Source organism: Dermochelys coriacea, chromosome 2 (genome assembly GCF_009764565.3).
Source record: "Dermochelys coriacea isolate rDerCor1 chromosome 2, rDerCor1.pri.v4, whole genome shotgun sequence".
In the NCBI taxonomy this organism is placed as follows: Eukaryota; Metazoa; Chordata; order Testudines; family Dermochelyidae; genus Dermochelys; species Dermochelys coriacea.
The window spans coordinates 121,114,249-121,127,229 of NC_050069.1; the positions used below are offsets into that span (position 1 = coordinate 121,114,249).

Below are 12,981 nucleotides of genomic sequence, written 5' to 3' on the forward strand. Positions count from 1 at the left end.
AGAATTCTGCTGCTGCACTTTTGACATGTTGGGGTGGTATTTGGATATATTTTTAAGTTAGTTCAAGACTACCTAGAACATATGGATAGATGCCCATTTTTATTAATCCAAGTAAACAAACTTGGGAAGAAAGATTAAATGACCAAACTTATTAGTAAAAAGAAAAGGAGTACTTGTGGCACCTTAGCAACTAATAAATTTGAGCATAAGCTTTTGTGAGCTACAGCTCACTTCATCGGACGAAAGCTTATGCTCAAATAAATTTGTTAGTCTCTAAGGTGCCACAAGTACTCGTTTTTCTTTTTGCGAATACAGACTAACGCGGCTGTTACTCTGAAAATTATTAGTGTATAACTAAGCACCTGATCCAACTCTCACTGAAGTAAAGGAAAAGGAGTACTTGTGGCACCTTAGAGACTAACAAATTTATTAGAGCATAAGCTTTCGTGAGCTACAGCTCACTTCATCGGATGCATCCGATGAAGTGAGCTGTAGCTCACGAAAGCTTATGCTCTAATAAATTTGTTAGTCTCTAAGGTGCCACAAGTACTCCTTTTCTTTTTGCGAATACAGACTAACACGGCTGCTACTCTGAAACCTGTGAAGTAAAGGAGAGTCTTTTCATTCCTAGTAATGTGAGTTGGATTTGGACTTGAATTAAGAATATTTTTAAGTGTGAACACTAAAACTGAAAAGAACAGCTACAACTACATCTGTATGTTTAAATGCACCAGAGAGGAATCAAGTATGTTTCAATGTACCTATCTCTTTTCTTCTTTCAGTGGGATCTCGTTTGTGAATCTTCCTGGAAAGTCCATATTGCTAAATTCTCCCTACTGGTAGGCTTAATTTTTGGCTACTTGATAACAGGATGTATAGCTGACTGGTGAGTGAAAAATCTTTTAATGCTATATAATTTAAATGAATAAAGATGCTAAGTATCTCTCTAGTACTTTTTAAAAAGTTCCTATTCAGGAAGAACCTTTTAATAATTAGATCTGCAGACCTCTGAAAAGAGTAGCGTGAATTGGCAGTACAAAACTGTTTTAATTTCTTGGGCTGAGTCACTTATAGCATGATAAATAACAAAAGGAAAATACTTAACTATTGACTTCTAATTATTTGCTGTTGACACACTTTGGTACTGCTGTCATGACAGAGCAGAATTAAATATTTTCTAATTATTTAAAAATGGAGCCTTTGTTTTAGATAGCACTAGCCTCTAGTGTTCTGTCAAATAGATACTACAGTCACAAATTACTTTTTAGCCATATTTGCTGGTAAAAGGGACCATGTCAATTCACATTTGGCCCAGTATGCTCATCTTATTTTTAAAGGCCTTTACAAACCTTTCCACTGTTTTGCTATTTTTTTTAAAGTTGTTTTGAAACAAATGAATATTCCCCTGCAATGTTTGAAACCCAAATATTGCAGCATTAAGAACATGCATATCTGCATTTCTCAAAGTTGTGGGTGTACATCCCTCTGGATTACTGGGGAATGGGAGCACTGATGGAACTCTCAATTGTTCTCCAGAATCTGCTTTCACTTTAAAAAAAAAAAAAAAAAAAATCTCTAGCTGTATGATTACAAAGAAAAACTTTATACTGTAACCAAAGTGATATATGCTTGAGCTTGCAGAAAGCCTGAAACAATAGCTTTATGGTATGAACCTGCCCCATTCATTCCAGTGGATGCTAACTCAGTTGTCAATTATACTTTTTTCACTACTGATTGAAGCATGGAAGAGATGAGAGGAGATGTGGTGTTATGAAGATTTACATGATTACTGCTCACTTTGGTGTCATACCTCACAGCTGTGAGTAGGCGAACCCTGCTGCATGTGTGAAGCAATGTGGCCCAAAGCTTCACAGTATCTTAATTTCAATTTTAAATAATAAAATAATGTGCATTGAAATATTTATTTAATGTCCAATATTAAATATTCATTGCTCCTTAAAATAAAGCTTTATGGATATGTATGATGGCATATAGTTTTATTTCATTTAAATAAAATTCTAAAATTAGGGTAGATCTTAAACAACATGTGACAGAATTGTGGGAAGATGGGTGAGAATATATGATTTGTTTCATTGCCCTGCAGAAGGGCAGGGGTAGGGTGCTCAGCTTTTAAAAGTTTGGGGGAAACAGATGTAAGTGACCAAATTTACAAAAGAGAACCTGACTTAATTTATTTGCATTGTCTAAGTTGAGAGAGATGCATGAAATGAGAGAGCCTAAATAGTGACATAAATTGGATTTTGAAAATTTTCACTTTTAATAATCTGAGCTTGTGATAGTTACCTAGATAAAGAAATTTGTTTGCAGCATACAGATTTTTAAGTTGATGGTGTTCCCTTAGAAGAAAACTTCTAAAGCTATAAGTGATGACCCCGTGACACTATAGTGATTTTCATTCACCAAGTAATTATTAGGGGAAACCTTAGCTGTGTGGGTAGGTTATAGGTGGAAGATCTATGGGATCCAACATGTGGAGACTCCATTTATTCAAACTTGGGACCAAATCCTTATCCAACAACCAGTGCATTATGGATGGCAGCACGTGTTCTAATACAGTGTGGTATGGGCAGTTTGTCACACTCTGGGCTAGCACAATGTGCTACCAAAAAACGTTTACTGCTTCTTTCTACAGGAGCACCGTGATCACTGGAAATTGGGCTTACCTAGAATTTTCAGTGTATGGCAATATTCATATTTATATATGCACAGAGTTTGCCCCTCACATGCTGTCTTCAGACCATTTTTCTTTTGACAGCGATGCATATTTTATAGCATTAGATGCATGTATCTGCAAGTGCATCTGAATATCCCATCCCATACACTGCTGGTTGCACAAAGGTCCATGGCTGCTTGCATTCTTTGTCCAAAACAAAATGGCAGGTGTCTGGCTGCAAATAATGTTGAAACCTGTGGCCCTTTGGAAATACTCCACGTTTCATAGCTGGTGGATTGTTGAATCCATGGGGGTGCTGATTGAGATGAATAAAGCAGTTCAATCCTTTTAGAGGTATTGCTTCAGGCTCTCTGAAGACTCGGGAAAGTGATGCTTCTTCAGTTTATACTTGGTTTACGTTTTTGAGGCTGTTTCCACAACCACAGGGGCTAGAAACTTAGTTTTTAACTAAACGAAAGCTGAGATTTGTGGAGCTGAAGCATGTGGCAAGAGGAGAATTCGCTGGTAAATGTAATTGGCATGGAAAATGTCTCTTCTCTTGAGGGGAAGCTTCTATTAATCAAGTGACCTTTCCTCACTATGGAAAACTAAGGGCTTTTTCCCAAATCGCCATCATAACTTTTGTTAATGGCCTGCACTTACTGCAATTTTTATATATTTATTTGCTGTTTTGTTCACTTTCAGGCTTTGAAAATGTCTCTTACATTTAATAGTGATGCACTAAATGCTATTTGCTTTAATCTGTTCATAAATGAATTTGTCCAAGAAATCTTTGCAAGACTAACCAAAGCAATAATTGAATTTAATAAGCAGAAATTTGAGAAGTGTCTGTGTGTGGAGGGGGGGAAGTGTGTTGGCTACTATTAAAAATTGGTAGCAGCATTTGGGAGGAACTGTGTAATTTGTTCCCAACTGTGCTTATGTCCTCTACAAGACATAAGCATCTAATATTGTGTCCACCTTGGATTTTAACACTATTCTCCCTACTTTCTGTTTGTAGGGTTGGTCGACGGCCAGTGCTACTCTTCTCGGTTATATTCATTCTGATATTTGGACTGACTGTGGCTCTCTCAGTAAATGTGACAATGTTCAGCACGCTCAGATTTTTTGAAGGGTTTTGCCTGGCTGGAATAATCCTCTCCCTGTATGCACTGCGTGAGTATTACCTTCATAATTCAGCCAAAAACATGTTTTGCTTAAATACACGGGCTGCTATGTGTTATACTTCCTGCAGTATGTCTTTCAAGAGACTTGTACGAAAAATAGTTGAATCCCAGAGTTCTTTTGAGTCTACTGCATTGGTTTTGTTCCTGGAAATTCCTCCTCCCCCACCCCAGTTCCCATTTTTTCTTGCATTGGTGGAGAATCAGCCGATGCAGAAAACGTGTTCATGAGTTTGCAAATGGAAGAAAGGATTAAACGATGTTTATTCTTTTGAATTTCTTTAACTTGGGAGTTGCCTCCTGTGTCCTGGCAACGTTCACGGCATAACAGATGTCAACATGATTTCACAACAACTCTTTTCAGCGATTTGAAAAATCCTTGTCTCTTTGAATGTTTGGCGGCACGTGATTTTTACTGAGATGTCTTTGATATTAGTAGCTGGGGTTATTCCCCTATATAGTCATTTAGAGAATAGCGAAAGAGAGGGAAAATTGGTGAAGGAGAAGTCTCGTGCTCTTTCTTTGAGTCGCATTGTTCTCTGAACTGCTTTGCTTTGTTTGCTGAGAGAAACTGGACGGAAATCTTGTGAGAAACTAATGCTTGCTCACTGTCGTGTAAGGAGAGAGAGGACTGCAGGTTGATATGGTACACCTAAATGATGTCTACATTGCAGTTAGACAGCCTCATGCCAGCTGACTCAGGCTTGCAGGCCTCAGGGTCAAGGGCTGTTTAAATGTGGTGCAGACATTTGGGCTCAGGCAGAGGTCCCGGTTCCGGAAACCTCTCAGGGCCCTAGATCCTGAGCTCCAGCCCAAGCCCGAACATCTACACTGGAATCAAACAACCCCTTAACCCAAGCCTTGTGAGTTCGAGTCAGCTGGCATGGGACAGCAACAGGCTTTTAAGTGCAATGTAGATCTACCCTTACTGGCTAAGATTTTCAAAAAAAGCCTCTGTTTCCGGTTCTTTCTCCTCTCTCTCTCTCTCTCTCTTCCCCTTCCTCCCCCACCTTCCCCCCCCCCCAAGGTTTTTGCTCAGCACTATATGAAAATCAAGCTCCTTTAAGGCATCTAAGTCAGGGACACAAAAGACTAGTCACTTCTAAAATTGGCTGCTATTTTTATTAATCAGAACGTTAAAAACAGTTTTTAAGTGCGACTTCCAGCTAAATTAATAAACATTCTTCAATGTCCAACTCATAGTTTAGGCAGAGAACAGAGAAATGGCATAAAAGATAAATCCCTAAATCTGAAATTTTCACAGGTCTCTGCCTCTTTCTCTCTCCACCTCTCTGCATTATACTGGAATATAGATAAAGATATTCCCTTCCCAGGAGCCAGGCAAAACTGTTTTGGTTGGCAGCTGTGTCTGGAGTACTGCCGTAAATACAGTAGAATGATCATGTAAAGTAGCATGACCATAATTAGAAGCTAGTATCTGATCAAGAGGAAAGTATGGCATTTTTTTCTTTTATTTCTGGCACTGAAAAAAAATTTTATCAAAATATATCCTGGAACCTTCAGTACAGTTCTTCATGTTTTATTTACTTCCTATTGTAAAGTAGATTAATATTCAGCCCATCAGATCTCAGGATTTAGCACAACATCCTTAACCTGCACATACATAAGATCCTTCATAGTGCTGGGTTGTTCTGTTTTTGTTTTTTTGTCTTTAGGTTACATTGAGAGGAGATAAGGTGATTAATATATACAAGATTTTTGTTCAGTGTGCCATAATAAATTATATGGTACGTGGGATACATTTTCTTCTCCTGCCTTTGGTCATATAATTCAAATCCGGCCCCAGCTTTCAGTGTTACTGAGTAGAAGTAAACCGTACAGGTGTTTACAGCCTGCAAAGGTTATTCGCCTGCCACAAAGATGTGATTTAGCTTGCTAGTTATGATTTGACTTATGCCCACCTAAGGGAAATTATAAATAACCATCTCAGATGCTTTGGGAATGGAAATAGTGTTGCTTGAAAACATAGGACTGCTAAGTTTTAGTTTACTTGCAAGGCATTTGGAATGGCAGAGTTAGAACAGCTAATGGTTTCTTTCCTTCTGAAAACCCCTAATACACTAAGGCAGCGGTTCTCAAACTATGGGTCGGGACCCCAAAGTGGGTCGTGACTCTGTTTTAATGGGGTCACCAGGGCTGGCGTTAGACTTGCTGGGGCCCGGGGCTGAAGCCGAAGTCAGATCCCCACTGCCCAGGGCTGAAGCCGAAACCCGAGGGCTTCAGCCCTGAGCGGCAGGGTTCAGGTTACAGCCCCCCTGCTCAGGGCTGAAGCCCTCAAGCTTTGGCTTTGGGTGGCGGGGCTCAGACTTTGGGTTTGGCTTTGGGTAGTAATTTTTGTTGTCAGAAGGGGGTCACGATACAATAAAGTTTGAGAACCCCTGCACTAAGGGTATGTCTACATTGGAACTACACCTGAGCTAGTGCAGGCATGTCTACCCGAGTTGGAATTACACCTTCCCTAAGTGCATTAGGGTGTTGGGGAGGAAAGAACCTAGCAATGTATCCATGGCCATGTAGTGGGCTAGCTACCCAGAATACATACTTTGCGTCTTGGACGAGTACATACTGGGGTGGCTAGCCTGCGCTGCTGTGGCTACACCTCTCTTTTTAGCGCACTAGTCCGATCAGAGGTAGCACAGGTATCTCGAGCTGAAAAATCGCACCTTCGAGCCCCTCATTGAGCACTGGAGAACTCGCATTCTTTCAAAGACAATGGTGAGATTGAGTTATGTGTGAGAGAAGAGAGATATCCAAGCCTCAGAAGGGTTTAAAGACACACATGCTCTTACAAGAGGTCAGATGATTGAGAAAGAGGTTGAGGCGGAGACTGTTGGGAAGAAGTCTTATCCCGCAGAATTTGTGGGAGCGGGGCTCTGAGTTGAGAGGTCTACCTTAGGTAAGAGAGGTGTGTATAGGCTGTTCATTGTTTTAACAATCCTTTTCTCTTGCTATGCTGTGTTCCTATGTTAAGATTAAACAGTACTTTGTTTTTTAAAAAAAGGCAGTTCTGGATCACTTTATGAACCACTGGTCACAGGTTCCAAAGGGAAGAACTGAAGGTAGCTGAACCTAGTCAGATCTGTTGGGGGTAAACGCAGTTGATGCACAGGGCACTGTAACCAAGGACTCTGCCTCAGAGTGGGAGAATTGCAGAATTCTGCCTCGGAGAATTTGAAGGCTCGAGAGACCGGAGAGACGGGCAGTCAGACACACCAGAAGAGGGGACAGAGGTGCAGCTAACCCTGACACGTGATACACACGCAGCAGCCAGAGGCATGCTCTCTCCCACTGCTATCCTGAATTGGTTTGCTTGCGGCCTCCCCCAGGTCATTAGTCATACTGAACAAAGTACACTCAGCAAACATGACAATTGCTGAGCATAAGCATGTGATGAGGAAGACACTGATCATTTTTTTTGGTTCTGACACAAAGGTAATTCCCCATCCTTAGCTCGCTTAGTCTTGTAGGGCCATTGCTCTGAGAGTTGTTGTGATTGACTTTTGCATGGTACCCCCATTGCTTACTTTAGCTTTATATTTAAATAGACAGGAAAACACTACTAAGGCCCAGTTCCTGCCAATGACTCTGCATAAATAGCAATTTGTGACACATTTTGCTCCATTAACTTCACTGGAATTCCATGCAAATGCAGGGGTCCTATAGTGTAAAATGCAGAATGGAGACCAATGGCACTTGGCATGTGATTTTCTTATTGCTAAAATGCGATGACACTTGTCATCTTCATTAAGAAGGCACAGTCCTCCACGCTAAAAATCTTGAAGGGGAGAGTATCTTTCTGGGTGAGTAGAACTGGCGTACTAACATCCGTGCATGTTCTTCTCTTTTATCATTTCAAATGGTTTTGTGCTATTGCAAAGAAACTAATGTTATTGCAATGCATCCCTCTCAGTGTACTGGAATGAAGAACAGAGCTGGAGCATTGCCTACGAAGGCATAGCACAAAGCAAAGGAAACAGGAAACTAAAAATGATATGGAAAGAGACCGCCTGCAGTGCAACTAAGATTTTTTTCCTCCCTTACTTTCCTGATTTTGAAGTTTTCTATAATGTGAAGCAGTGTAGTGATAAAGGAAAATGGAGATGATGTGAACTGAGGTCTCTCATGGGTGAAAAGGTTATTTTCTGCCAAATGCTGCTGGTAGCTTTAACAGGCCATCATTGTAATGTCCTTACCTGAGCCTAGATAGCATGAGCAATGGCACAGATTTGCACACAATCATAGAATGCTCAGTAATTTCATGGGTGACTGAGCTGCAGACTGCTTTGAGAAATTAGAAAGCATAAACTTGAATGAACAGGTAAATAGGCTCTGAAAATAGGTTTGTTATAAAGAAGGAGATGTATTTCCATGTCACTGCAAAGGGGTTGGTGCCCGAGCCTCAGTGCACAATAAAAGGAAGTAGGGCCATGTTGTTCTAGTCTCTTTAAATTTCTGTGGAGATACCTGCTATGGAATTTTTAGCTCATTCTTCAAAAGACAGTTCAGATTGTCCAGTAATCTTTTCAATTGTGATGTCTCTGTATAATTAATAAGCTTTATGGCTTTCTTTTCTTAACCTTTTAATCCTTTAAAATGGACAGAGGGTGACTTTAAGTTGACAGAAGTTTAGCATGGATCCTATTGACTCAACAAGAAGGGAGGCTGCCTTTTTTATTTTTATTTTTTTTTTTTTTTTCTGGAAGACTTGTAACCTGTAGTCGAAGGCTAGAGTTTTAGCTGAAGAAAGGTGCAAGATCTGTACAGAGCAAATCCAGCTGCTAGGCTCTGGGCTGTCAGGGCCAGATTTGCAAAAGAACGATGCTACCATTAAAGCAACAAAACAAATGGTCAGATTTTCAGCATGGTAACGGCTGAGCTTTTTTCAAAAATGTAGCTATATGTGTGGGAATGTGAGCTCCTGGGTTCTGAGCACTTTTGATAATCTAACCTTGAATGGGTACGACCACTCCAGTGTCTAGTCAGATCCTCAGTGCTCCATTATCTTCCCCCAGCCCTTCAATAACAAAACGAACAAATGTAGCCGAAGCGAGTTATGTTAAGTTATGTTAGAGAGAGAGAAATTGTTCAATGCAGTCCAAATCTGAACGACGGCATGACTAAAGCTATGAAATGAATCTTTCAAGTAGGGGAGGGGAACATTCAACTAGTTTCCCCGACAGACTGAAATGAGGTTTGACTTTGTGGTGCCTTGATAAGATTCTGTTCCGGTGACAAGATCAAGGTTTTAAAATTATTAACTTCTTGTTTATATAATCGGTGTCTACCCTAACTAATTATATTCAGCTTTGGTGCAGCAAGAGTGATCACAGACAAATCCTTTGAGAGAGGTTTTCACCGGATCTCACTTCAGTGTATCAAACAGTGCTGTATTGAGTATTGCTCAAAGAACAAATTCAAATTTCTGAAATATCTGATCGAGGTGCAGGTTTCTATACATTGTATATTAGTAATTTTACTGCTACTTAATTTTTTAATTGCTGCTGTATAAGAAACATTAAGTAAAATAATATAAATTAGGGAGCCCCCAAACTGCTCAACCTAGGTCTGTGTTGACAACCTTTCAGTAACCCCCTGTGAATTGTGCTTAACCTGCACAAAATGAAGCAGGATGCAGTCCACGAAACTACAGGTCCCAACATGCAATATTCCATTTAAAAAAAAAATCTCCCTTGCTCCACATTCTTTCTCAGCAAAACCAAATCTTGACCTCTGACCTTATCAGGTCACCTCAGTTTCTTTATTCCTGCTCCCCATTATTTTGTGTTGTTTTTTTTTTTTCTTCTTCAGGGCATATACTCTCCCTTCAGGACATTTGCTGACTGCTCCATTTTAATCCTTACATCTTCTGCACTTTAGCATTACAGTTGCTCCAGAATGCATTGCTCCTTTCTGACACTTGTCAACCTTCTCTCCTCCCAGAAGTAGCATTTGAAGATGACAATATCCCAGCTGTGACCCTGAGATTACATTGAGTTACGGTTGGAAGTTTGTCAGGAGAGGAGAGGAAGTATTTAACTTTTTGGGAGGTGAGAAAAAGTTGGAATAATTCAAAAATTGGAACTGGGTCTTATTTAATCTGAATCAATTTACTCATCCTAGTTACTGGAATATTTCAGGTATCGGCTGTACGGCTAAGAGAAATGCATAGAGTCAATCCCACATGAGATGTAGAATCTGAACTTTTATTTAATGTATTTTGAGCATAATTGGAAATGCAGCCCAACCATAGTGCTGTGGATAAATACTCTTGTGGATGACCGTGTTATCCAATATAATGGGTCAGATGAAATAAAATCAATCCAACAGTTTTCCCTGCTCAGAATTCAGCCTGCAGTCTCCATATGAAGTATCCTCTTCTAATTGTTCCAAAAGAGCTTCACTAGCTTTGGTATTCTTGGTGCGAGAAGTCTGGTCTATTTCACAAACACATTATATTTCCGGGACAACAGTTGTGGTTTTCAGGGCTATTTTTATCAAGACACTCAAATAGGAAAATAAGAAACTCCTCTTAACTTAAATACTGAGGAAACTTATTCTCATTTACACTAGGGTCCTTTTATTAGAGCTGGTTGAGAAATAGTTTTTGTTCCCATGAAAAGTCTTCACAAAAACTAACAAGTTCTCCTTTTTGTTGAAATTTTTTTGTCAAAATTTTTTTTACATTTTGTCCAAAAACCCCCCTGAAAACTGAAATTTTAGTTGAAACCCTATGAGACACTGGCTTCCTCACCAGCCAGGACAATTATCAGCCACACCAAATAAGTCTTTAGCTCTTGGTTTCCAGCTCCATTTATTGTCCAAATGATCATGTACTCACGCAAGGAAAACAAAGCTTCCATTTTGGGACTTTCTACCCAGTCACCATGTTGCCCAGTCCTGACCACTAGAGTCTTCCTTCCTTAGGGACTGCTGCAGGACACTGTCCTTTCCTGCAGCTTCTCCCCACACTCCCCCCTCATCTGAGCCACTTGCTGACTTTTGTAATCACTTTGTACCCTGCGGAATGTCACAGGGACTATCTGTACCGTTGAACAGCTGTGTCCCCTCAGTTCTTAACCTGGGGTGCCATTTACACTGCTTTGCTGTAAGAGCAGCCACTCCTGGCCTGTTCACACTAGCATGTAAATTCACTCCCAGCTGAATGATATGAGTGCTTCTAGTCAGCCATTCCTGAATTATATTGCAGAGCAACACCAGCAAACTCCCAGTCCCAGATTTGTCCCCAGAAATGTGCATTTTGTACTGCCTACCTCTTTCCTTCTGGACAATACGCTCTCGTAATCATTAATAGAAAATGACAAATCCTGTTATCTCAAATGGAAGTTTCCAAACACACACTGTCTTAGATAAAACAATAAAACAAGTTTATTAACTACAGACAGATAGATTAGATAGATTTTAAGGGATGAGGCATAAAAGTTAGAATTGGTTACAAAGGAAAAAGGTAAAATGCAAACACTTAACTTAATAAGCTAAGTGAACTTGAAGCAAAGAGGTTTTTTCTCACCACTTGCTCATAGCAATCAGGCTGGCTCTTTCATCCCTGACCACTGCCCCAGTTCAATCGTACTTTTTTTGTCTTTCCAATGGTGTTTAATGCTATGAGTAGAAAGAGGTGATTTGTGGCCTCTGTTTCTCATTTTTATACCTTTTCCTCCTCTTTTATACCTTTTCCAGCAAGTCTGTTCGTTACCAAAATGTAAATTTCTTGCTCATACCCTTCTTCATGCTAGAGAATAGCCACTTAAAACTGGTGATAGTCTGTTTGATTATGCTGACATCTGGCTGAGATGCTGACTAGTTGTTCATCTCTGAGGAACTGGTTTGGGCTGCTTCCCCAGATTTAGAAGAACATCATAGAGTAGAATCTTATACCTTTACATACAGAGTTGCCACACACATTTTACCAGTACAATAAAGATCATCAAATGATGAGTTCAAATGATACCCGACAAGGCATACTTTGTATAAAATTTATCATAGTTGTGTAACAGTGGTAAACATAGGGTACAGATTGTCCCTTCCCAGTTGGTTCTGATGATTCACCAAGGCTGGCTGGCTGGCCGGCACCATGCCTCTGGCCCTGAAGAGTATGTCTACACAGCCCCCAGAAGTGAGTCCCCATTCAGGTTGATAGGCTCAGATTAAAAAGGCTCACGCTACCACTCTAAAAATATCTGCATAAAACCAGGTGGGCTTCAAAGCCTGAGCTCCAGCCCAAGCTGCAACTTGAAAACACTGTCTGTATAGCTATTTTGAAGGAACTAGCATGAGTCCAGCTAGCCTGAGACTATCAACTGGATGTGGGAGGTTTGCTTCTGTGGGCTGTGTACACATACTCTAAAGTAGCGGTTCTCAACCGGAGGTCCGCGAGCCCTTTCAGGGAAGCTGCAGAGCCCCATGGCTGAAACCTGATTTCCCCCGGGAGAGGCATGCGGCTGAAGTCGGCAGGCCTCCCTCTTCCTGAAACCAGGAGTAGTGGATGGCTGAAGCCGGGAACCCCAGAGCCATGCTCCTTGCCCCCCGAAGCTGTGAGTACCACTGGGAGCCCCCTATGCCCCTTACACAGCCCTTAACTACCCTCTGAGCTACCTCCCTGCCTACACACAGCTCCTAGCTACCCTTTCCTTGCACCCTGAGCGGTTTAAACTGAGTCCCACTTTGAGTTATATTTTTGGTTGTGTCCCCCCACAGCCCAGACAGGCTGGGTGGCCTCATGAGTGAGTCAGGGGATGGAGGCAGTGTTCCCTCCCTGGACATTGCTGTGTGGAGTTGGCTCCAGCCCCTCCACCCCCCAAATAGAAGTAAAACTATGCCTATGCCCAAGGGTCCCCACATGGCCCAGAGCCCCATGCTCTCCCTCCCCCTGCTGGGCCCTGGCATTTTTATAGCATGTTGACGGGGCCTCAGCAAGAAAAAGTTTGAGAACCTCTGCCCTAAAGGGGCAAGTCACCCTGTTACAAGCCCTCATATCCCCCCGTCCCCCATCTTTGTTGAAAAGAAACATTTGCTGTGGACATTTTTTTTTTTTTTTTTTTTAATGAAAGGCATTTTTGTTGGGGAGGGAAGGGGGAGGGAATA

The 12,981-nt window shown here is 41.0% G+C and overlaps 1 protein-coding gene across 2 annotated transcripts in view; it reads left to right on the top strand.

Moving 5' to 3' along the window:
- SLC22A23 (solute carrier family 22 member 23) overlaps positions 1-12,981 on the top strand; it is a 172,638-nt gene that overhangs the window by 35,270 nt on the left and 124,387 nt on the right. For both annotated transcript variants that reach the window (XM_038391744.2, XM_038391745.2), the window contains exons 2-3: positions 783-886; positions 3,696-3,850. In XM_038391744.2, coding sequence (XP_038247672.1) covers positions 783-886; positions 3,696-3,850 — 259 coding nt within the window. The remainder of the gene's footprint in view (positions 1-782; positions 887-3,695; positions 3,851-12,981) is intronic.